Source organism: Pseudorca crassidens, chromosome 16 (genome assembly GCF_039906515.1).
Source record: "Pseudorca crassidens isolate mPseCra1 chromosome 16, mPseCra1.hap1, whole genome shotgun sequence".
Classification (NCBI taxonomy): domain Eukaryota; kingdom Metazoa; phylum Chordata; class Mammalia; order Artiodactyla; family Delphinidae; genus Pseudorca; species Pseudorca crassidens.
In genome coordinates this window covers 40,063,904-40,091,625 of record NC_090311.1, presented here as the reverse complement: position 1 = coordinate 40,091,625, position 27,722 = coordinate 40,063,904, and the positions used below count along the sequence as shown (strand labels likewise).

At 35.5% G+C, this 27,722-nt stretch overlaps 1 protein-coding gene across 2 annotated transcripts in view; it reads right to left on the bottom strand.

The window, feature by feature from the left end:
- PRKG1 (protein kinase cGMP-dependent 1) overlaps nucleotides 1–27,722 on the bottom strand; it is a 1,185,098-nt gene that overhangs the window by 178,541 nt on the left and 978,835 nt on the right. For both annotated transcript variants that reach the window (XM_067710145.1, XM_067710144.1), the window contains exons 6-7: nucleotides 24,648–24,725; nucleotides 15,857–15,951 (exon numbers count right to left, since the gene is read on the bottom strand). In XM_067710145.1, the coding sequence (XP_067566246.1) occupies nucleotides 15,857–15,951; nucleotides 24,648–24,725 (173 nt within the window). The remainder of the gene's footprint in view (nucleotides 1–15,856; nucleotides 15,952–24,647; nucleotides 24,726–27,722) is intronic.

Sequence of the window (27,722 nt, the reverse complement as noted above, 5' to 3'; positions counted from 1 at the left end):
TGAACAGAAAAAAAAAGGAATTACAAAACGATGAGGATAGTTTAAGAGACCTTTAGGACAACATCAAACATATTAACATTTGCATTATAGGGGTCCCAGAAAGAGAAGAGAGAGAAAAAGGGGCAAATAACTTATTTGAAGAAATAATAGCTGAAAATTTTCCTAACCCGGGAAAGGAAACAGACATTCAGGTACAAAAAGCACAGAGTCTCAAACAAGATGAACCCAAAGAGCTCCACAGCCAAGACACATTATAATTAAAATGGCAAAAATTTAAGATAAAGAGAGACTCTTAAAAGCAGCAAGAGAAAAGCAATTAGTTATGCACACAGGATTTCCTGTAAGATAATCAGCTGACTTTTCAGTAGAAACTTTGCAGGCCAGAAGAGATGGCACTACCTATTCAAAGTGATGAAATTTTTACAAAGCCTACAATCAAGAATACTCCACATTGGGCTTCCCTGGTGGCGCAGTGGTTGAGAATCTGCCTGCTAATACAGGGGACACGGGTTCGAGCCCTGGTCTGGGAAGATCCCACATGCCGCGGAGCAACTAGGCCCATGAGCCACAACTACTGAGCCTGCGCGTCTAGAGCCTGTGCTCCGCAACAAGAGAGGCCGCGACAGTGAGAGGCCCGTGCACCGCGATGAAGAGCGGTCCCCGCTTGCCACAACTAGAGAAAGCCCTCGCACAGAAACGAAGACCCAACAGAGCCAAATAAATAAATAAATAAACAAATGTGGGGTTAAAAAAAAAAAAAGGGAAAGAATTTAAAAAAAAAACAAAACAAAAAACGAATACTCCACACGACAAGGTAATCATTCAGATCCAAAAGAGATCAAGAGTTTTACAGACAAGCAAAAGCTACAAGAGTTCAGTACCAGCTTTTCAAGAAATGTTAAAGGGACGTCTCTAAGTGGAAAAGAAAAGGTCAGAACCAGAAATAGAAAAATTATGAAAGAAAAAATCTCACTGGTAAAAGCAAACATACAGCCAAGGTAGTAGATCAACCACTTATAAAACTAGTAGGAAGATTAAAAGACAAAAATAGTAAAATCATTGATATGCACAATAAGTAGTTCAGGGATACCAAAAACATGTAAAATATGACATCAAAAACATTAAAATTGAGGGAGAAGGGGAAATGTAGGGTTGTAAGAATGTGCTTGAAATTAAAAGATCATCAACTTAAAATCATCATATATATATATATATGTTGTATATGAACCTCATGGTAACCGCAAAGCAAAAACCTATTAATAGATACACACACATTTCTCCAAAGAAGACATACAGATGGCCAAGAAGCACATGAAAAGCTGCTCAACGTCACTAATTATTAGAGAAATGCAAATCAAAACTACAATGAGGTATCACCTCACACCAGTTAGAAGGGGCATCATCAGAAAATCTACAAACAACAAATGTGGGAGAGGGTGTGGAGAAAAGGGAACCTTCTCGCACTGTTGGTGGGAGTGTAAATTGATACAGCCACTATGGAAAACAGTATGGACGTTCCTTAAAAAACTGAAAATGGAATTACCATATGATCCAGAAATCCCACTACTTGGCATATATCCAGAGAAAACCATAATTCAAAAAGACACCTGCACCTCAATGTTCACTGAAGCACTATTTACAATAGCCAGGTCATGGAAGCAACCTAAATGCCCATCAACAGATGAATGGATAAAGAAGATGTGGTACATATATACAATGGAATATTACTCAGCCATAAAAAGGAAAGAAATTGGGTCATTTGTTGAGACGTGGATGGATCTAGAGACTGTCATACAGAGTGAAGTAAGTCAGAAAGAGAAAAACAAATATCATATATTAACACATATATGTGGAACATAGAAAAATAGTACAGATGAACCGGTTTGCGGGGCAGAAATTGAGACACAGATGTAGAGAACAAATGTATGGACACCAAGGGGGAAAAGCCGCGGTGGGGGTGGGGGTGGGGTGTGATGAATTGGGCGATTGGAATTGACATGTATACACTGATGTGTATAAAACTGATGACTAATAAGAACCTGCTGTATAAAAAAATAAATAAAATTCAAAAATGAAAAGGCAGTCTACTGAATAGGAGAAGATGTTCGTAAATGATATATCTAATGTGTTAATATCCAAAATATTCTAAGAACTCATACAACTCAACATCAAAAAAAACCAATTCAACTAAAACATGGTCAGAGGACCTGAATAGACATTTTCTCCAAAGAGGACATATAGACGGCCAAAAGACACATGAACAGATGTTCAACATCACTAATCATCAGGGAAATGCAAATGAAAACCACAAGTGAACATCTCATACCTACAAAAATGGTAATCATTAAAAGACAAGAAATAAGTGTTCATGAGGATGTGGAAAAAATGGAACTCTCATGTACTGTTGGGAATGTAAATTGGTAAAATCATTGTGGAAAACAGTATGGAGGTTCCTCAAAAACTTAAAAATAGAAAAAAAAAAGAAAAAAAAAGTGGAACTGCCATATGATCCAGCAATTTCATTTCTGGGTATTTACCTAAAGAAAACAAAAACACTAATTGAAAAGATATATGAACCCCAGTGTTCACTGCAGCATTATTTACAGTAGCCAAGATATGGAAGCAACCTGTGTCCTTCGATAGATGAATGGACAAAGAAGATGTGGTATATACATAAAATGGAATATTACTCAGACATAAAAAGAATGAAATTTTGCCATTTGCAACAACATGGATGAATCTGAGGGTATTAGGCTAAGTGAAGTAAGTCAGAGAGAGATTGACAAATACCATATGATCTTACTTACGTGTGGAATCTAAAAACAATACAAACAAACAAACAAAACAAAAACAGACTCATAGATACAGAGAACAAATGGGTAGTTGCCAGAGGAGAGGGGAGTGGGAGGTGAAATAGGTTAAGGGAGTTAAGAGGTACAAACCTCCAGCTATAAAATAAATAATCCATAGAGATATAATATACAGCATAAGGAATATAGTTAATAATATTGTAATAAGTTTCTATGGGGACAAATGGTTACTAGACTTACTGTGGTGATCATTTCAGAATGTATGCAAATGTCAAATCACCGTTTAGTACCCCTAAAACTAAAATACTAGTATGGTACATCAACTATGTTTCAACTTAAAAAAGTATACATGTCTTTTTACCCTACCACCCCATCTCCCTTATCCTGCTCCCTTAAAGAATGGTCTAGAAGGGGATGCTTATGCTCCAGGTGGGCACATTCCCCTGACCCTGAAGACTCCTTTTCCTTTGGAAAGAGGTATAGCAGAGAAAGACCAGAATGGGAACAGCTAAAGCTCAGGACAGAGTAAGGATCCTATTTGCCTGGCCAGTGTTGTGGTGTTTGTGATATATTAGGATATGATGAATGAAAAAACAAATCCAATAGCATAAGTTACAGGTAAAGAAAAGATCTGAATTATGGTAGGAAAATGGATAAAAGAGATAAAGGAATAAGTGTGAGAAATATTGTGGAAAAATAGTCCATAAAACTTAGTGTCAGAATATGAAGGGAGAGCTATGTCATGTCAAGGAGGTGGGGTGGGGCTTGCAGAGGTTGTCTTTAACTTTCACACCTGGGTGACTAGGGAAATGCAGCATTCTTAACAGAGTAACTTGTTTGAAGGGAAAATAATACATTTGAGATAAAGAAAGAAAAAAGCTAGTCAAGACTGCCCTGTCATAGTATTTGCCTATAAGTGTATCCAACTCTGTTCTTAGCAGAGACCCAGAGATCCATGATCCACTCTCTGAATATTGAAATGAATAATAAAATCTATAAATATAAAATATCTCATCAATCACTTAAAGTTATTTCCCATTTCCACAAACATATAGTCTTGCTACTTTAAATAAAATCATTTGGCTAAGCAACTCTTTTCAGGATATTTAGACATTGCTAGAAGGAGAAACTGTAAGACATATTCCAATTCTTACTCACTCTACTTTAGCAAATGGAAAATTAATGAAATTTGTTGTGGCTCGTGACAGAATAATTTATCCAGTCTTCTTTTGAATAAAAATACCAGTTAAAATGGAAATTAATAAAAATAAATATGGTCTGTTGTAGTCTCATGTGTGTGACATCTGGCTTATCCTCAGAGCTCATGAGGTGCACACAGTGAGGGAAGGCATACGCTACCACATAGTAGTATATGGATTGTGGATGTAGGAAGTTAAGAGAGATACAAAATATCAATTGCTTATAGTAAGTAGCAAAGGTTCTAAAACCCATTATTTTCTATCATTTCAATTTCTGATTATTCTGGGGTAGGTTTAAAAATAAAGAAACATACCTTTTATTTCCCCCCATATATTAAGAAAAATATATGATATTAAAAGTTCATAATTTTAAAATTCACAAATTTAAAAGTTAACATCAGGCACATGTTTTACAATTCTTGACTATTTGTGTTTGGTAACACAAATTCAAAAGCCTTAAAGTAAAAAAAAAAAAAAAAAAAAAATTCATTTCTCCAGGATAGCAAATCCATGTTTCTAAGGGAAAAAAATACATATGGATGGGGGCGGTAGAAAACCGTTATTCTTGTTAAGGAATGTTTGTGGAAAATGTTGCTTTCAAACCAACATGTTTCCCCATATGGGGAGCAGGTTTGCAGCAAAAATGTTGTTAAGTAGACAGTGAGAGAGGCAGTCAGCCATCTGGGTAGCAGGCAACTGTCGTCTACTGATGCCGAGGGCATCACTAAGCTCAAACACTCAGGAATATTCTAGAAAACAGGTGGGCAGCCATTACACCTTATAGGATAAACTCTTAATACCCACAGACCTGTGTTGTGGGATAGTTTTAGAAATGGTTCTACAAGCCACTTAAAGGGAAAAGGGTGATGGATAGGTCCATTTGCTCTAAAATCATTTCAATTGGCAATGGAAAACTAGAGCTTTCCGCCAAGATGAAACCGCAAGTATTTTTATGCTAAGTGAGCCTCAGTCATCTAAATCATGGGGATTGGTAGAGGACAAATGTCTTGAGTGTCTCAGGAGAGTATGAACTATGAGAAAATAGAAAAAAAAAAAGCAGCTATATGCTTTTCTCCTGGGTACTGTTGTTATACCTAATCTGGATAGGAAAGGGCAACAGTAATAAAATTAAACTCCCAAGCACTGAGAACTCCCTAGGATGTCCATTCTGTTCCCACCTGGTCACTGTTGCATGTAACTGCAGTATGGTCAACTGAAAAGGCAATATATCATGGGACCAAAGGGACTTGAGTTTGAATCCTAGCTTCCTGCTGACTAGCTCTCTGACTTTGTGCACGTCACTTAACCTGAGCCTCAGTTTTCCCACATGCAGAATGGGGCTAATAATGATTGCTGTGAGTATGAAACAGAATAACGTAGGTAAGAGTATTGGCACAGTATCTTGGAGGGCAGGAAATCAGTCTTATTTACCTTTAAATACCTCAGCATCAAACAGTAAATGATACATTTTTGATAAGAGTGACTAGACAAATTTAAGACAGCAACATTAAAGTGCATGCTGTTTAAATTTAAAATCTTGTAGCATAACGAACTGTAGTTGCATATAGGCATACTGGTTTAACTGTCTTAATAAATAGTTTACCTTACATTTCCTAATGTGGAATGTGAGGATCACTACTGCTTCAGATGACTTTAAGCAGTACAATAATAAACACTTTATGTAAAATATATACTTTATTTTGTATATTATTTCTTTATTTAGTATTAAACTTATTTACCTAGATGTATAAATCCATATTTTCAATGACTATTGTTCAGAAAATGGCAGAAGTAGAGAATTAACTCAACAGCTTGGAAACACCCATTTCCTCTTGGAGAAGGCAAGGGTCTTTCCTCTTCCCTAGGTAAAAGCTGATCTGCTTTCTGTCACAATAGATTAGTTGGCATTTTCTAGATTTTATATAAATGGAAGCACACAGTATGTACTCTTTTTTTATCTGGTTTATTTCACTCATCACAATTACTTTGATATGCCTCTATGTTGTTGAATGTCAATACTTCGCTGTTTTTATTGATCAAAAGTACTTCAGTGTATGACTATATGATGATTTGTTTATCCATTCATCTGTTGACACACATTTGGGTTGTTTCAAGTGTGGGGATATTACAAATAAAGCTGTCATGAACATTTGTGGACAAGTCTTTTCATGGATATAAGCTTTCAGGTTTCATATAAATAGGAATGGGATGGATGAATAATGTGGCAGGTAATAGGTTTAACTTTTTAAGAAGCTGCAAAACTGTTTTCAAAAGTGTTGGTTCCATTTTCATCACTGCCCTCCCAGCAGTATACGAAAGTTCTACTTGTTCCACATCCTCTCCACCATCTTCTAAATTTTAGCCATTCCAACGTACATTGTGGCTTTAATTTGCATTACCCTAAGGACAAATCGTGGTGAGCAGATGTTCATGTGCTTATTTGTGGTCAGTTTCTCTTTACTGATGAAATGTCTCTCCAAATCATTTGCCTATTTAAAAATTGGGTTGTTTCCTAATTATTGAGATTTGAGATTTCTTTATATAGTCTGCAATTAAGCCTTTTTTGTATATGTGATTTGCAAATATTTTCTCTCAGTCTGTGAAGAAAACATATTTTATTTTCATACTCCTGATAGTGTTTTTGAAAGAACAGAATTTTATAATTTTAATGAAGTATATTTTTTTCTTTTATGGATTACATTTAGGTAGTGTGTGTGTATGTGTACATATGTGTGTGTGCGTATACATATATATACATATATATATATATATATATACACATATATATTCTTTGCCTAACCAAAGTTCACAAAATTTATCTCCTATATTTTTTTCCTAAAGATTTTATACTTATGGTTTCACATTGAGGTCTATGATAAATTTTAAGTTAATTTTTGTATATCGTGCAAGGTATAGATCCAAGTTTTAAAAAAAATTTAATGGATGTTTAGTTGTTTCAGCACCATTTATGGAAAATGGTGAACTGAACTGTCTTTGAACTGCCGTTGAGAATCAATTGACAAATGCTATGGACTGAACTGTGTGCCCCACTACCACCGATGCGTATGATGCAGCCCTACTCCCCAGTATGATGGTATTTAGAGATGGAGCCTTTGGGAGATACCTAGGTTTAGATGGGGTCATAAGTGTGGGATGGAGCCTTTGGGAGATAACTAGGTTTAGATGGGGCCATAAGGGTGGGGCCCTTATCATGGAATTAGTGCCCTTATAAGAAGTGACACCAGAAAGCTTGCACTCTCTCTCTCCATGTGCTCATGCTGAGGAATGGCCATGTGAGCACACAGCAAGAAAGCAGCCATATGCAAGCCATGAAGTGAGTCCTCACCAGAACCCAACCATGTAGGCACCCTGATCTCAGACTTCCAACCTCCACAACTGTGAGAAAATAAGCTTCTGTTGTTGAAGCCACCCACTGTATGATATTTTGTTATGGCAGCCCAAGCTGACTAAGCCAGCAATATATGTGTGGTTGATTTTGGAACTCTTTATTCTGTTCCTCAGATTCATTTGCCTATGTTGACATCAATACCACACTGCCTTAAGTATTGTGGCTTTAAAATAAGTCTCAAGGTCTAGTAGGTTTAATCTTTTAAATTTCTTCTTTTCAAAATTCTTTTGACTACTCTAGGTCCCTTAAGTTTCCATATGAATTTTAAAATCAATTTCTACAAAAAAGCTTGCTGGGATTTTGACTGGGATTTCACTGGATGTGTAGATCAATTGAGGAGAACAATATTGAGTCTTATGATGCATGAAAATGTTGTAACAAATAGAGTATATCTCAAAATTTCTCTTGGAAATGTTTTATAGCTTTCAGTATACAGGTTTTATTTATCTTTTGTCAAATTTATCTCCAATTACTTCATAATTTTAAAGCTATTATAAATGGTACTTTTTCAATTTTTGATTGTTTGGTTGCTTGATTAAATTATGGATACCTATATGATTATTTATTGACATATTTGAACATGGCCCTGGGAAGGGGTGGTGAACTTGAAGCCCCTTAAATACTACTTGAAATGTCCTGGAACATGGGTTGAGACAACTATCACATAGCATATTTTCTGAAAGATCTCCCACTCCCATTTCATTGTATGAATGAGGAATGAGAAAAATGTGAAGCCAAATACAGCTGGAAATGCTTGTTTCATGTGGATACAGTCTCAATCAGAATACATTAGTAAATGTTACCTTCAAAGATAATTTTTGGATATTCAGATGGTTTTAAAACATTTTTTTCACTCATCACAAGTGATTAGTGTAATGACAATGAATCTAATTAAAATCTTTGTTGCCTGTCCAAAGTATACTTAATAGCAAGAAATTTTTCTTCTATACTGTATGAAGGAAGAATTAAGAAGCAATCATTTAGACTTAGAAAGAATAAAAATGACAGACACAAAATACTAGCCAAGTTCATTAACAAGGAAATTAGCTTCAAATGAAATATTTTTATATCTGTTTTTGAAGAGATTTTCAAATTTACATTACATTTTCTTATCTTACGGCACCTGAAGGAAATTATCTGTCTGAATGACCCATGTTGGAGAATAACAATGAGGAACTGAATTGTTTTGTAAGTAGCTCAATTTCTACCACTGAAATGATCTTGTATTTAAGACAGCAGGGATAAAGAAAATATTTTATGGAAAAATACTAAGACTCTGTGATGTTCCCCAACCATCTACAAAAATCTGATCCCTTTTATATAAACAATCATTCAGGTAAGCAGGCCCAAAGCCTTCCTCCAGAAGAGAAGTCCTCTCTTATAACTCCTCTTGCATTTAACAGATTGTTTTTTAAAGACAACCAATTTCCTAATGTATTTAAAACTAATGTATCTTGGGTTACTGATCAGTTACTGACAATTATAAAAGCTAAATCAACTTCTAGTGATATATCTGAGTCTACAGTGCACACTAAAACATTAACAAGATTATCAAGTAAATTCAAATAACAACAAAAATTGTTTTCTACAGCTAACTTTACATTCCAGGTAAAGGTATTCTTTGGAGAAGTCCAGAGAGCATGTGCTCAAATTTTGTTGATTAAATTAAATTCAGTGTGTGTGTGTGTGTGTGTGTGTGTGTGTGTGTGTAGGCTAGGCCAGAGGTGTTCTCATACTACTATCTGTAATTTAGGATGTGTGTGTAGGAGGGAGTTGTGAATATGTGGGGGGGGGGGGATGTATAATTATATTTTGTATGCAATATAGCTTCTTCAAAACAAAGATATGATTTCCATAAATCTTCTGATGAGTTCCTTGACATCAGAGCTCAATTAGGCATTGTAGCCTGGACATCTTTATGTTAAGAGAGGAGAGAATATGTCCATATCATAAGTGCCTACAGAACAACAGGTCAGCTTCTACATGCCTACACATTTGGGTTCTGTGCTGTGCTGGACTCCCAGGTTCTTACATCGCAGTTGGGGCTTGTTGTGAGTTTAGTTATTCATCCATGCCAGGAGGAACTGTAATCATAAAAGATGATTCAAATGGCAAATGCCTAATAGCAAAATACCTCATCGGGATTATGATGACATAAAAACTATCTTAGTATGACTAGAATATAGATCACGAAGCAGGCACATGGGTGATGAGACTGCAGTAGTAATATGGGAACATCTCACAACAAGGAGTGCCACAGACAGCCTTTGAGAAGGAAAATGATCTGAGGCTGGTTGTTTCAGAGACAGTTATGGATTGAATTGTGTCCCCTCAAAAGCTACGTCAACATCCTAAGCCCCCAGACCCGTGAATGTGACCTTATTTGGAAATAGGTCTTTCCAGATATAATTGAGTTAAGATGATGTTATACTGGAATAGGGTAGGCCCTAAATGCAATGACTGGTATCCTTACAAGGAGAGAGAGATTTTGATACAGAGACACAAACAGAGGGGAGACAGTCATGTGAAGAAGGAGACAGAAATTGGAATGACGAAGCTACCAGCCAAACCTATCAAGGATTGCTGGCAGCCTCCAGAAGCCAGGAGAGAGACATAGGGCAGATTCTTCCCTAGAGCTTTCAGAGGACACATGGCCACGGTGACACCCTGAGTTTGAACTTCTAGTCTGCAGAGTTATTTCACAATAATTTCTGTTGTTTTAAGACACTCAGTTTGTGATAATTTATCATGGCCACCTAGAAACTAATACCGTGAACTTATCATAGTGTGTGGAATGGGTGAGAGGTGAGCAAGACTGGACACAGAATGACCAATTAGAAGGACCAACAGTGAAATCCAGAAGACACAGCATTAATCAGAACAGTGGCAGTGAGAATGGCAAGACATAGGCGATGCTGAGAGTTATTTAGAAGGTAGAATCCATAGGATTAATTATCAGCGATTAGGGAATTTTAGGAAAGAAAAGACTCAGATAATTTCCAAATGTCTGGTTTGAGAAACATTTAGTGCCATAGGGATCACTTGAAAGGAAGACACTTGGCTGGGGGTAGAGAGAAAAATAAATTTAGCTTTGTCTTAGTGCCATTTGAAGTAACTAAGTGATGTCTAAGTGGACTTGCCTCACAGGAAACTGGGTCTGGAATTCAGGAAAAAGTTTTGGGATGACATATAGATAGAATAATGATGCTATGACACTTCATGATTCTCCCATAATATCATTTAGCACCCTTTATTTTAATTTCCTGTTTATCTGTAAATCCTCAGCAAGGAAGCAAGCTGAGACCAGAGAATTGAGGGAACTACTACTTTTGAGAACACTGCTCTCCTCAACAGGCCAACCTCAGATGTCCCTACTTGTCCCATCTTATGGATGAAGGAGGGATACTAATAAAGCAATTCTAGCTCTTCCCGGTCAGTTGTGTAAAAAGAAGCTGGCCCTAAGTACTGACAGATTTTGGGCTTTGGACCTTAGCCACAAATCCAGGACAACAGGGAAAAAATCCCACTAGACATTCTGTTACATTTTACATAGATAATCCATTATAATCCTCATAAGAATAATCTTCACTAAAACCATATTAATTATAATCCTCACTACAAAAGACAAAGAAACAAAAGAAGAAAAACCCTAAAAGTCTCAGGTGCAGGAAATAGAGAGGAGTCCTAAGGTTAGAGAAATGAGCTGGAGCTTGGCAGGAGAGCTCATGAAGGGCGGGTGAAGAAGTCCTGCTATGACCCTATCAAGACAGCAGCTGGCCTGTCCCTAGGTTCTTCAGAACCTTTTTTTTTTTTTTTTTTTTTAACGTAGGGGCAGGACAGGAGTAAAGACACAGACGTAGAGAATGGACTTGAGGGGACGGGGAGGGGGAAGGGCAAGCTGGGACGAAGTGAGACAGTGGCATGGACTTATATATACTACCAAATGTAAAACAGATAGCTAGTGGGAAGCAGCCGCATAGCACAGGGAGATCAGCTAGGTGCTTTGTGCCCACCTAGAGGGGTGGGATAGGGAGGGTGGGAGGGAGGGAGATGCAAGAGGGAGGGGATTGAATTGTGTCCCCTATACATATATGTATAGCTGATTCACTTTGTTATAAAGCAGAAACTAACACACCATTGTAAAGCAGTTATACTCAAAAAAAGATGTTAAAAAAAAAAAAAGCAGCTGGGACGGAGCCGTTTATAAGTCCTAGAGTATTTCTTCACACAAAACACAAGCTTTAGAAATAACTCTCTATATTGTCCCAGGTAAGCATCACAGAGGTTTTCCCTGAGAGAAACAGAAACCCAAACCTTGCAACTGAGATCTGAACTCTTTCTTTCCTATCTTTATGGTATAGGGACAGGATGGTGATAGTGGGAGGGACAGAAAGTACTTGGGGAGGATAAAAAAGAGGCTTGAATTGTATCTATAATATTTCATTTCCAAATAAATAAATGAGTATTAATAAGATTCAATATTGCAACATATTAAAATGTTGTATCCAGTATTTGTTATATGATTTTATGTGCTATCATTTTACTAATTAAAAAAAATAAACAGGTTAAAAAATGTTAATTAACTTGCCCAGATCACAGTCCATGAGAGGAGAAACTATGGAAATATAGACTTCTAATACCAAACTCTGTTAAACTGACTTGGCTTATTCATTTTTGCATTAACAAGGAAGGGCCTAACATGTGGCCAAGGTATTCAGAATGATAGACAACAGCTGGGATAATTCCTGGAGGGAGGGGCCCTGCTGACAGAGGTCTGCTATCAAATGCCACCATTCAACAGGGTGGCCCAGGGCTGCATTTGGCACGTGACCTAAGGAAACCTAGAGATCATCTACTTCAACTGGGTCAGTTTACAAATTCAGTAACAGACCCAGAGAGATTAACTGGCTGGCTTAGTGAGTGGATAATTCAAAATTTAATGCTATGTCAATTATACCAGGTGCTCTAAACTGTAGTCAATAAGTAGCAGAACAGTCTTGGGAATGGGGATGATGATGATGATAAATAAAAATAAACATGATGGTGGTGGTGATGAGAGCAGCTAACGTTTTTGAGCACTAATCTAAATTCTAGGTACTCACTTGAATGCTTTGTAAGTATCCCCTTGATTATTCCTCACAACAGCCCAAAAAGTTAGGTACAATCATCATCTCCATTCAGATCAAAGGAGAGCCTCTCAGGGGCTCATAATCTGTAAATTACAGAGTAGATCCCAACCTAGGCAGTCTGACTTCTGTGCTGGAACTCTTAACCATATGCTGTGCTAAAGACTCAAACATTAGGGGAAGGGGGAGGGAGCAAGTGGGAGCTCAGTCCCATCTCTCTCAGGTTCATCTTGGGCTTATATATTTCCCATTACTACAGATGCGAGGTGTGTATTTGGCTTAGAATTTGACATTATCTGATGCCAATATGAATCCTACATGGTGTCAAGTCAGGTAGAGCTCTTGAAGAAATGGTATGTTAGAGTGTAGATGGATTGACTCATGAATTATTGGATTAAACCTGAAGTAAATTCCCTAAACACAACTTTAGTTTTCCTGTATATAAAGGAGTACTTCTGAAAAGAGTAAAACATTTTGCCCTCTCTCTGGTGTGGAAAAACCATTATCACAGCAAAAAAAGAATGCTTAAGCCAACAATACTGAATAATTCGTTTCATGTCAACCAAAAAAATTGAAAGCAATAAATAAACCAAATTTTTCTAGTAATGAGATGCTATTGGTTAGTAAATGTTAATAATGTAGATTATAGGATAGTTAGATTTATGACTACCATCTCCTTCCAACAAGGAAATGAATCTTGTTAATTCTAGAGGCAGAACTACATAGTGGAGTTCTGGAGTTTGGTTACTGAGGTCACATTTCAGCTGTCATTCAATTATATACTGTGTGTGTTTAATCAATACTAGTATTACGCACCCTCAAATTTAAAAAGAATGGTCAAGGATTGATTTCAATATTATCAATCTGTCAATATTTTAATGATCTGCTGAACATCCTCAGGAAAATAAAACAAAAATTCCCAGTACATATAAATTTTATTTGTGAGAAAACAACAATCTGAAATGCCGTGTTATGTCCACACAGAGAATGCTGACTATAAAATTTGTCTTCCAAGGATAAAAATCGTAAGGTCCAAAGAAGCATAGCTATTATTACTCACAAGGATATACATGGTTGCTCAAAAGACTTTATATCCTACAGCTACATACATTTTTAAGTTATTTGTAGGGAAACAAGTGAAACAAATCAATCTGATTTGTGAAAGGTCAGAATTTCTTGTGTGAAACATTGAAATTCAAAGAAAAGATCAAAAAAAGAACACAGACACACAGTGAAAAACAGGTTAGTGACTAGAACAGCAAAACATTAAAATGTCAAAAAATAATCAAAACAAGCAAATAACAAGGCTAAAACTAACAGGCTTCCTTTGTTGGAATCTAGTTACAGAGTTTTAAAGAGGCACATCTATTGATATAAATCACAAAATGGCAGCTCACAGGTAAAATCGTGTGCAGAAGTGTTTTCTAGCAGAGCTTTTTTTTTTTAAATCAAGTTACAAAATCACATATCTTTTTCAGAACCCAGTTTTTTCTGTGTTTCTTAAAAAAAAAAAAAAAACAGCATAGCAATGAGCTGTAGCTCAGTAATTGATGTGCTTAATTGTATAAGTCTTTCTAGTTTGCCACCAGTTTTACTCACCTTATTTTTACTCATTGACATTGGGTTGGCCAAGAAGTTCTTTTGGGTTTTTCTGTAACGTTATGGAAAAACCTGAACATTCTGGCCAACCCAATACATTACCAGCCTGCCCCCTGTAGTCAGGTGAGTTCATAAGCCCTTATGCACCATCAAACTAACTCAAGTCATGAAAGTGATCAATTGCAAGATTGGGGATAATCAGGGAGCTTCATTTGTTCACTCACTCATTTGTTCATTCAACAAATACACGTTGATTTCAAAAGTGCCAGATACTGAGCTCAAATCAGCATATAAGTATTTGGGATTTCTTTGCATCAAGATAATAGGCAGACATAGATCTGGATGTGTACCAAGATGTATGTGATAGAGCTGAGGATAAAACAATGGTGAATTTTAGGAAATGAAATAAGAAATTCTAAAAAGTGCTAACAATTCGCTAATAATTGCAAGGGTCTCAAAGGATGGGGATTCTAAAGAAGGAAGGGTGGTCAACAGTGCTGAGCAGTGATGTTAAATGAAGACAGAAAAGAAAGACAATTCTATGATGTAAGTAGCAAATCCCTGGTGATGTTTAAGAGGGCACACATAGAGTAGGCTGATAAAGCCAGGCTGAGTGGTGAGAAAATAAGCATAAAGGGCATGAGAAAGAGGGATGGAGGGAGGTTGGGGGGTAGGTATGATGGAAAATGGTGAGGGTGGGGTGAAGAGAAGGCCAGTGAAGAGGACTGAATATGTGCAAAAGAGAGATTTGGCACCAGACAGTTCACAAGAATAACCATATGCTAGAATGAATTCAATCTAGATGTAATACCATTAACTTAAATTTTGATATCAGAGCAAAATTTAGTAACTTTTCTATAAACCATATCCCCAAGTTCACTTCCTGGGACACATTCTGGGAAGGTGTTTTCACTCTAAACCTTTCTTTAGTTAGCACCAAAATTCACTGACAATAAGCTACAAAAGAAAATCTGTCAATTCTCAATTACGTTTTATTTTCTGGTGTTCCACTTGCGATCTCAATCAGAAATGACTGAAATGTTTCTGGTTCTTAGGCTCTGCTGGAAATGACATTTTCCACAGAGGCATCTAATCTTGGACCAATGAAATCAGGTGATGTTATTCTCCAGAATCCTCTACATATATAATAATCAAGAGAGAAAGATTAAAGTACAAATGGTATGTAAAATGCCTTTTGAGCTCACCCACAGCGAAGCTGGATGTGATTTACCTTCACCTGCACCTCATCTTCCACCTCCACTACCGTAGCTAGTGATGAAAACCGCCACCCAGAGGTGAATCCCAGAAAGGCTTCATTGCCTTTTGATGTATTGTTTGTACAATCAGGTTTGGAGACGTCAAAATTCTCAGTCAATCATCTTCCTATGATTCCGAGTAAAACTGTCGTACAAAATAAACTTAGGAGAGACTTCTCCCTCTCTTTTAGAGTCTTTGTAGAGATTATAATTAAGGAGAATTTTTCCTATTGATACAAAATTATATAAAATGATTGATTACAGATGTTAACCGCTCAATTCCACAGCCTACCCAAATAGATTCTAAGTCCAGCTGGAAATAAATAAAATTGATCGTCAAGGGTCTGTGTCGGACGGTAGAATAAGCACTAAACACCCTATTGTGCTAGAAGCTTAATATGTAAGACAAATTTATGTAGCATTCAAACAAAATCTTTGTAACATGTGATCTACTTACCCCTGCAAGGCTTTCTCTCCAAACCAATCTCCTTTTCCTAAGGTTCTAAGAAAGACTGGGTCTTCACTTGGCGAGTCTTCACGAGTGACATTTACCTAGAAAGAGAAACAATGAAAGCCTGTATCCACGGCATACACACTGGATGATCAAATAAACACTGGTTAAAGATGTTCGTTCCATTTCTTATTTTTTTTTTTTAAACTTATTTTCATGAAGAGAAAAAGTACATTACCACTAAAGGGGACAAAGAATAATATCGCAACTTCACATGCACCCCAAGAAGTAATCTCCATGTATTTTGTTATGCTTTCAAGTTGTTGTCAAGAAATATTATTCAGAAATTTGAATTTCACTCAAATCTTCACTATTCCCACTTCCAACTTTCTATGAGGCAATCACTATGATGGATTTAGTAGTGTTCCTCCAGTCTTTTTTTATGTGTTTATATGCATGTGTTTTAAAAATATATGAATAGCATAATACAGTATGAATTATTCTGCGACTTACATTTTTTCTCTTATCATTATTTTATTTATTCCATGCTATTATATATAAATCTAGTTCATTCATTTTAATGTTTTAGTGTCTCCTTTCATCCTATATTTATCAATTTCCTTGCAGATGGACGTTTATACTGTCTCCATTTTTTGGCTTCACTTAACATCTTTCTATACACCTCTCTACATGGACATCCCAGTTTCACTAGGACATGCCTATCTCTTTGCCAAGAAGAAGCCAGCCTTCATTCAAAGGCCAGTCACATTTCCATGAAGACTTCCTGCAGGTCTCTACCTGACTACTGTCCTCATGATCCATGTTTCATTCAGCAGGAGTTCTTTTTTTGAAGATATATGAATTACATATGTGTCTTTATTTTACCATAATGAATAGTATGCTCTTCAAAGAAATGGGCATTTCTTCGATATTCTCTGTAATTTATAGTAAGTACTCAATAAAGAGTAGTAAACTGCACGAACAGAAAAGCTTCATTACTAACAAGATATCTCCGCCCATATAGGACTTGGGAGTTGGGTGATAGTCCATTGAAAGCAAGTAATAATGTATTTGTTGAATGAAGACATAAATGTAGTAAATTGTACCTTTGTGTTAATTCACTTCCCCCTAAAGTTCTACAAATATAATACTGGCTACGTGTCATTTAAAAAGTTTAAATAGTTAAAATTCACCTACCTGGAAAATGTAATGAAGTAGAAAAACTAATTTCTTGAGACAATGCCAGACACTTAAACACATTTAAAAATACTATGCTTCAGGTTTCTGAATTTAGACACTGGATGTCAAAGACCAGAATTTTTATAAGTATTAAAAAGGTCTATGCAAGGTGGAGGGAATTCAATTATTACTCTCCACTGACCCATTTGATTACTCCTCCACATGGTGTTTCAAAAGCATGGAAATGCAGTTTTTAACACTTAACCACTGAGCTATATAAGAGAGATACTCATATGCATACTGATGAGGCTTTCACAGATGTGAATGGAAATATACTAGCCCAGTGGTTCTCAAACTGTGTGTGTGTGTGTGTGTGTGGTGGGGAGAGGGGGGCGTGCAGTCTTGTTTAAAATAAAGGTTACTGAACTCTTATTCCTGAGGTTTTGATTGAATGGGTTTGGGAAACCTGCATTTCAAAAGATTAATGTGGGTGATTTAGATGCAAGTGTTCTACAGACCAACCTTTGACAAACACTGATACACTGTTTCATTCAGTCATCCAGGAGGACTGTTTCATTTCTGAACCTCAGTTTTCTTATCTGCACAATGAGACAACTCAACAAAATTACTTCTGTCAGTCCTCCTGGCTGATAAAAAAAAGTCAATGATTAATTTAACTATAAGTTAAGCTCATTAATTCAAATTAGATATAGGGATACATATAACTGTACATTTGCCATTTGGGTAACAAAAAAGATTATAAACTCAAAATGGCAGATTTACGTAAGCCATGGAGAAATTTGGGAGGGTTTTGAAATGTTCTTAAAAAATATGTTACTGAAATGCAGTAAGAGACATAAAAAACGGGTCACCTACGGAATAAATCACATTCTGCTTATATGATAAATATGAGGAAAAATCTATCTCCTATAGTTCATATATGTGAAAAAACAAGCAGCTCAAAGAGCAAGAATAAAAGTTCTCCTTTAAAGTTGTAGTTTCCACAGTTTTTCTTTATATATATAATGAATCATACTAAGTATGCACAGACACCAGTCATGGACATTTGCATCTTTAATTCTAAAAAAAAAAATTCAAGGTAGAAAAAGTTATATATACAGATATAGCTTCTCTAACCTTGACCTGTATACATAGTCTTTTTACCTACACCATAAAGTACTTTATGATCCACAATGCTGTGGAAGGGAACTAGCTATGGAGCCTTAAAGGTAATATTTAGTCTATTTGAACCCATGACCCCACCACCTTGCCTGAAAAATGGGAGGGATATCTCATATGGATGTACTTGTGTGCTATGTGTGAATTAAATGAGAACGTCAATGAAAAGCATCCTCTTAATTTTGAGTGCCCCCCAAAGTTTTTTTTTTTTCCCCTTATTTTCCCCTTTGTTCCATTTCTCTCACTTCCTACTTCAGAAATTCCATGCATTTGATTGCAATTATCCCAAATCTCTACCATTGCTCTTGTTGCCATAAAATGCTATTTAGAACTTTAACTACTTTTAGTTCCAGGTAGATAAAAGAGAAGGTGTTTATTTTTAAAATCCTTTTACTTGTCTATATATTAATTTTTCTATAAAGTATATTCATGGTATTATAATTTTAAGATTTGGAACTATTTTTAAAATTATATATATAATTTTTAAAATTAAGAATCAAAATAGAAATTAGATATTTTAAATGGGACACATAAAATTAATCTTTAATACCAAAATCTTCAATAAACAATATCAATGTGCTCAACCAACATGTTTAACCAAAAATAATTCAAAAACAAAATAAAATGTTTTAGTACAGATTCAACAGGTTTTATAAGCAAAGCAATGTTTGTTGTAAAAAACATGGAAATCAGAGATTTGTGGGGCAGACCCAGCTGGAGAATAGGGTTGTCAGGTGAGCATTTTCCTACCTGTGTAGTTAATAGATTATAAAAATGAGGAGTTCCCAAATCAAAACATCTCCCTTTTCAAATAATGTTCTACACACATTGCTCAAATATTGGCCCTGTTATTCTAAAAAAACACAAATGTTCCCTAATGTAGAAAAACACTTTCAGGAGCTGTATCTGATAGTTTGGGGCATCTACAGGGAAAGAATATTTTTCTGAGCTTGACGTTTGCCTGCATTCCTTTAGTCATTACTTAAATTCAGGGTGGCTCAGACCTATGACTCCCCTGAGTTTGGTTTGACAACTGAACCTTTTGTGCAACACAGGAATGAATTAGAATCTCTCTCACCATGTGTCCACTCCCGTCCCCCAAAACATCTCTGGTGAATCTTATGTTCGTGATTCTCTTTCTGGTACTTCTACTTTAATGACTGTGTGTACGTTCACTCACATGCACCTCATTCCATGCATAAATACCATATATTTTCCTGGTTTTAAACTTTATATAAATAATATCATACCGCACATATCCTTCAACTTGTTTCTTTTGATCAGCATTGTATTTGAGATTTATCCAATTCATCCATGTTAATATATGTAGCTGTAGTTCATTTCCTGTTTGTATAATATGCCATTATATGAATATTATATAGTTCATTGATTCTTCTCTATATGTAAATGGGGGCTTCCTCCAGGTTTATTGTTGTTATATACTAGTCTGTTGTGCTATTAACATTACTTATGAACATTTTTGCATGTTTTGTGGTGTCCATGGGTGTTTCACTAGGATCAAAACTTACAAATAAAAACCAAGGTCATAAAGTATACGCATCTTCAATTTTACTAGGTATTGACTCAGTCTTGGTACAAAGATGTCACACCAAGTTATATTTCTACCATCGGTGGATGAAAGTTTATATTATACTATATTGTCATCAACACTTGCTATTGTCAGACTTTGATTTTTTGCCAAAAAGGTCAATATCATATGGCATTTCTCTGATTATTAATAAAAGTAGGGTATTTTTCATATTATTTTATGGGCCAGTTATATTTCTTTTTTGTGACTTTTTTGCCTATTTTTCTATTGAATTAATTGTCATTTTTTTATTGATTCATAAGACGGTAGTTTAGCTTTTCACTGTATTTATGATGTCTTGCCAAAGCTATTAATTTCAATGTAATCATATGTAACCACATTATCGCTTATTGTTTGTACTTTAAAATTCTCATTTAATAAAATTTTTCCTATCCCAACATGACAGAAGTATTCTCCTAATTGTCTTTTGATTTTTTTTCTAATTTTTTCTTTTGCACTTAGGTCTGGAATTGACCTTATTTGTACAGTGTGAGGTCAGGATCCAATTTCATATATCTCCCTATGGATAACTAATTGTTTTGGAATATGTATTGCCCATGCTCTCCTAACTCAAGTTCCCATAGATCATGGACCTTTATTTGAGCTCACTATTCTCTTATTCTGATATATTTATCTAGTTCTTAGTAGAATTAAGACATTTTCTTCTTTACCTTATAATAAATCTTTATATCTACTGAAGTAATTCTCACCAATATATTCTTCTTCCTTTCAAATGTTTCAGCCATTTTTGTCTTTTGCTCTTCATTCTAGTGTCCTTTTTTCTTTATCATTTAAAAATTTCTTATACAATTTTTAAAGGTTACTTTCCATTTACAGTTATTACAAAATACTGGCTATATTCCCTGTGTTGTACAATACATCCTTCAGCCTATCTTACACCCAATGGTTTGTACCTCCCACTCCCCCTCCCCTACATTGCCCACCCCCGACTTGTTACTAGCTTGTTCTCTATATCTGTGAGTCTGCTTCTTTTTTGTTATATTCACTAGCTTGTTGTATTTTTTAGATTCCACATATGATATCATACAGTATTTATCTTTCTCTGTCTGACTTATGGCAAAATTTCATTCTTTTTATGGCTGAGTAGTATTCCATTGTGTGTGTGTGTGTGTGTGTGTGTGTGTGTACATAAATATATATATACACACACAATACACCTTCTTTATCCATTCATTTGTTGATGAACACTTAGGTTGTTTACATGTCTCGGCAATTATAAGTAATTCTGCTATGAACATTGGGGTGCATATATCTTTGTGAATTAATGTTTTAGTTTTTTTCGGATATATACCCAGGAGTAGAATTGCTTTCATACAGTAGTTCTATTTTTAGTTTTTTGAACCTCCATACTGTTTTCCACAGTGGTTGCACCAATTTACACTCCAACCAACAGTGTACAAGGGTTCCCTTTTCTCCTTGCGAGCATTTGTTATTTGTAGACATTTTGATAATAGCCATTCTGACAGGATGTGGCTACTGAGAAGCTGAATATTTTGTTTAATTTAATTTAGTTAATTATAATTTAGTGACTTGAGACTAATGGCTACCATGATAGGTTGTGAAGATATAGAATAGTTCCATCAACAGAGGAAAAAGTACTGAACAATGCTGATCCAGCTAAGCTTATATTAATTTTAATAATTTATCTGGCTACATAAAAAACTCAAACTAAAATCATACCACCTGTAAATAATTACTGTTTATTTCTTCATTTCCAAACATATCTTTTTCTTGACTTACTGCAATGGTTGGGGTGTTTAGTTACACAGTGAACAGAAGTGGGGATAATGTGCTTGTTCGTTCTTGAAATGAAATGATTCATGTTTCACTCTGATATTTTATATATATATATATATATATATATATATATATATATATAATGTCACACACAAACAAAATTTCCGTAAGAGCATACTTCCCATATTCAGCAACACTGAATACTGTGTTAAGCCCATTTGTTTAACCAACATGCTTAAGCCCTTGTGAATTCTAAGCAAAGCCATGTGGTTTTAAGTGGCATTTAATGAACAAGAATTTTTGAAATATTTTTTTCTAATGGTAGCATACAAGATAAGTTAAATAGAATCAGAAAATCAAAATGCTTTTGAATTATTATTGAAACTCTGAAATTTTGTCGACCAATCCTGTTCAATTTTGGTTCCACTTATTTATGGAGACATATTTTTTTGTTGATGCAACACAACTAGAGGGACATAGGCATAAAGTTTTATCAGAGATATTTTTCATGCTTAATTATGAATCCTTGAGGGCTTTATGGTTCACTGTTGGGGGGAACAAGTCAGGTTTCCAGGCAATTGGAATGGACTGATTAAAGTATAAAGAACTAACTCAGCTTCTACCTGAGGCAGAACTAGGTACTCTAGACATCACTGAAGCATTCTGCCCAAGTTTTAGAAAAATCAGTTTGTATAGGTTTAATGGGGAAAAAACAAATATTTCCAAGTTTATTTTATAATGCTTTTCTCTTTGTGTGAATGTGCTTTATAGAAAAATAAAAACTGTTTTACTCTTAAATAAATGAACTTGAAAAAGGGGAAATCCATCTGTAGTTGTACAGCCCCTGTTGTGTGTCTCTGTCTCACATTTTCTAAGGAAAAGCCAGGTTGGTGGTAACAAAGAAAATATCTTTGTCAGAGTTATCCTTTATAAATTCTTAAAGGTACATGAAAACAAGGTGACATCTGTACACCTAAAACAACACACATAATTTTAGAAAATTTCAATTCTACAACTTATTTGCCTGCTCACCTGAACCTACTCTCATTCTCTTATCATTTTCTATTCCTTCCTATTGGGACTTAAGTGTGTTCACCTTCTGCTTCTTAAAACTTAATATAGTAACTCCAATACATTAATATTAGAATTCATATAATTAACATACTAAATAAATCATATATTATTATATAATTAGTATAATTAAGAGTCATGGCAGCTAAGTTGTACGACCTGAAAAAGAAGATTAGGAAAAATCTATGCCTGGTTTAAAAAAAAAATCTTGGATGTGTCAAAAAATTCCAATATATTCTTACTACTGCTCTCCCAGAATTCCTACAGTGGTCTGAAATACTGCCAAGGGAATCAGTTCCTCTGGTGTAATATCCATGCTATTTCTATGTATACATATTACAAAACTCATAAAATAGCACCACTAATGCTCCTGTGTTCAGCTGAAACTGGTTACAAACCACAACTTTTTAGGCAGTGCTGGCATTTGCAGTAGTTTGGTAGCCACAAAAGCCTGTCAGAAATTCATCTTAATCGATAAACATATCATTCCATGAGAGCAAAGAATTAGCAATATAATATAAAAAAATAAATCTAGGATTGCCAGGGCAAAAAGCCCCCCTGTGACCAATCAAATAATTTACATCCATTAGGATTTTCAGTTTTCCCTGATTCTTCCATCGATATTAAGAACAAAGCAATAAATGGTAAGCTCTAACAATTTATATATAAACCTCAAAATCTTAACATTTCTTATCCTCTAACATTGGAAAATACAAGGTATAATTTTACCCATAACAGTGGTCAGATGTCATTTCATGTTGCTTTTTAGGAAGCCAGTCCCTTGACTTCTATTTCTATCCCAGGTTTTCTGATATCAGTCAAAAGAACAGGTATGAAAAAGTATAAATATTATTTCCTTCCCTTTAGTGGGATATGCCACCGGTGTAAACATTGACATATGCACATTTAAAATTCACAATTAGTCCAAAGAGAATTCTCTAAAATGTGACCCAACAAAATCTATAATCTTTCAACATATCCTGTTCACTGTGGCTCTGTTAATCTCTCTTGCCTATTTTACATGAGCCATAAAGTCAGTCATATTTGTTAAATTAGAAGAAATAAATTTACTTATTTTTTAAAGTGATAATTATAAAAGTGAAAACTGCCATATAAATCCCCTTGTACCTGCATTTCCTTCCCGTGTTTTACTTTACTTAGTACTTATAACTTCTTTTTAAGGATCACTTACTGTAAAGCAAAATAAGTTCAAATACATTGCACATAGTGAAATGACACTTAAAAGCAAAAATGATTAAGACTTTACTGTTGAAAGGAATTTAAGGTATTTTTTAGCAATATAATATTAAAGTATTAATCTACATGTCTTCATTTTCCAATTCTCTCAATTTCATATTTGGTTTTTTTTAAATTATTATTTATAATATTAAAAATATGTAAGGAATAAATTATGATTTTTTATTTATGTCCCTGTCTACCCTATATTTACCCCTTCCCCTATACTTAACCACTTCTAATAATTTCTTAGTATCCATTAAATATTTATTTATGAAGATACAATGAAACATGAATATATTTACTTCCTGATTGGCCTCAGAGAGTTAAATAACTCGCCTAGGGAGTACTAAAACTAGGAAGTTTCATAGCTGGATTCAAACTTGGGCCATCTGATTTGAAAGTCCAGATATTTAATTATTACAATATTACTGCTCCTAATGACTGGATGGATTCTTTTTTCCTGTTAAAGATTTTTTTAAGCAACCTTAGTCTTCTCTTTTTTAATTATTATGGAAAATTTTCCATTTATGCAGACATACCAGTGGCATCTAGCATCATGATTATTATACTCTAGAACAAAGGCTGTTCGCTGGTCTTCCAAGTTATACTTTTTCTTTCTTCTTCCACATTTTCAGGAGATACATTCTCAAATATTTCTTTATCAGTTTCAGAAAAGAAAAAAACCTCAAACAGCTCAACACCCTGCACACGTGCTCCTCCACAGGTAGCTGATGAACCCCAGGCCCCCCTTGTGCATCTCCCTCTCATGCTACCAAGGCTTACCTTTCCTTTGCTGATGATAAAGAAGGTGTCCCCTCTTGCACCTTGCCTGATGATATATTCCCCATTTTCATAGTGGGTCTAAAAAACAGAAACAGTAACAGAAAGAAACATTAAGAAAGAAGTAATTTACTAAACAGCTCAACCTCTCCAAATATTAGCTCCTAAGGGATGGAATCACCCTCATGGTGATGTACCCGAGCTTAGAATCCATCATTATTTAAAAATGAATAATAGTCAGTGAAGACAATAATTACAAAGAAATCTATCCTCCTCACTTTAAAAACTATTTTGTTAGTGCCATTTTTCTGGGTGATTATATTCATATCTTTAAATTCATTCATTTTAACAGCTGGATGAAAATATTCTTTTCTCCCATCAACTGAGCATGAAATAAAACAGCAGAACTGATCATTAAACACGTCTTTCTGTATTATCTGTCATTCTCATTCGGTTTTAGTATTCCTGTAGTGACAGAAAAAAAAAAAAGGCTGAGAAAGTACTATGGCATGTAGCATTTCTAAAGATCTTCATTTTGAAACCAAGTTGACTTTTGGTGTGGGTTAGATGGCGCTAGTTCCTTTCTAAGGCACTGCTTCAGGCTTTAATGTCCTGCTGCAGCAATTTAGGTTTGGCCTTGTCAAACAGAATGTCTTTATTTTATGTACTGAATTCTGGTCCAGCATCTGTGAGCTCATAAACCACCAAACAAGGGGCAAAGTAAGGCAAAGTAAAGCAAGAAGATGATCACAGTCAGTGTGTCAGTATTCTGATTCGGGCACAGTGACTAGGTACATTCCCAGGGTAAAGGCTGCTCCTGCAATGAAGAAAAGTAATTTCTATAAGGAGAGGTGGGAGAAAGTATATTGCTGGGTCAGGAGGTATAACAGAAAAATGAGAACTGTGCCATCTGGCCCTATCTTTCTCGGCAGTTTAGCAAGGAAGCCATGTTTTGGAAAGAAAACATTACTCTGTACACTCCTTAGGAAACAGATTCCATGGTTTGCAGACAATACTCACCAGGCCAATGGCTGTGATTTGTCATTATACCTCAACACTCTTAATACTTTATTCACTCTTAAAATTACCTTTCATTAATATTTCATATTAAGAATAGCCATGATTTTCTGGGAATGTAAACTGATACAGCCACTACGGAGAACAGTATGGAGGTTCCTTAAAAAACTAAAAATAGAACTCCCATATGACCCAGCAATCCCACTAGTGGGCATATACCCTGAGAAAACCGTAATTCAAAAAGAGTCATGTACCACAATGTTCACTGCAGCTCTATTTACAATAGCCAGGACATGGAAGCAACCTAGGTGTCCATCGACAGATGAATGGATAAAGATGATGTGGCACATATATACAATGGAATATTACTCAGCCATAAAAAGAAATGAATTGAGTTATTTGTAGTGAGGTGGATGGACCTAGAGTCTGTCATACAGAGTGAAGTTAAGTCAGAAAGAGAAAAACAAATACCATATGCTAACAAACATATATGGAACCTAAAAAGTAAATGGCTCTGATGAACCTAGGGGCAGGACAGGAATAAAGATACAGACATAGAGAATGGACTTGAGGACACGGGGAGGGGAAGGGTAAACTGGGATGAAGTGAGACAGTGGCATTGACATATATACACCACCAAATGTAAAATAGCTAGCTAGTGGGAAGCAGCTGCATAGCACAGGGAGATCAGCTCGGTGCCTTGTGACCACATAGAGGGGTGGGATAGGGAGGGTGGGAGGGGATATGGGGATATATGTATATGTATAGCTGATTCACTTTGTTATACAGCAGAAACTAACACAACATTGTAAAGCAATTATACTCCAATAAAGATGTTAAAAAAAAAGAATAGCCATGATTTTCTTAATATACCAAGAAAATTAACATACTACCTAATGTTACTTTTTTTTTTTTTTACTCTAAAGTAATATATTTTCCTAATAACAAGTTTTTTAAGTAAAAAGTTCCTCATTTCCCTTTCCCAATCTCAACCATTAGATGGTAAATGCAGTCTGGTGTGTGTCTTTCAAGACTTTTTCCTGTGCTTTTAAACATATATATCTATGTGCATACAAACAATTATTTCTAAATAAAAATAAGATCAAATGATGCATATTCTTCAACCGACTTATTTAACAAAATATCTGTGTTCCATTTTCATATCTTGTTGCTTAGAATGCAACACTGGGAAGCAGGTTTGAAAAACAAAATCACAAGAGTCTATTTTCATATATTCATTCAAGAAACATTTCTAAGTGCCTCTGAGTCAGGCCTGGTTACAGGCGCTGATGATACAAGATGAAAAAGATAAAAATCTCATGTTAGCACTGTCACATAGAGCCTTCTTTGATAGTGTTAATGTTGTAAACCTGCACTGTCCGATACAGGAGCCACTAGCCACATGTGGCTACAGAACAGTTGAAATGTGGCCAGCGTGACTGAGAAACTGAATTTTTAAATGTATTTAATTTAAATTAATTTAAGTTTTAATACACACGGCTAGTAGCTATTGTATTGGATAGCACAGGTAGTAGATAAAACTGACAAGGGAAGAACTACAATCTATAGCAGTAGGGGAGGGGGAAGGGTGGAGCGTCTTTCCCACTCGTGATGTTTTTTACTTTGTGAATGGAGCTCAATCAGTAAAACTCAGGACCTTTTCCTGCCCTTTTCCTCACTCTGCACCAGAGGAGACAGTGTAATTTAACTGACTGATAAATTTGGAAGTAATCTATATGCTCATCTCAGACTCTCATCACTTCCGGATGGGAGGTAGTTCCCCACAGAGGGCTGGCATTCTCTGCTGCTTATCTAGGGGAGGAATCTTCTCACTAGCATAGTGAAGTCCTGCCCCTGTCTGGGCGTCTGTGACAGGACAAGTAAGTCGGCCCAAACAGCACCCAGCTTGGAAGGCTGTTTGTCTTTTACTCCTAAGCTACATTCTCTAGCCTAGAGTTTATTAGTGATAATAGTAATATTTTAGTCCCATTTATTTGCCTCCAGTTGAAAATGAATGCACCAAATCTTTTTTCTTTCTTTCTTTTTTTTTAGACTTGAAAG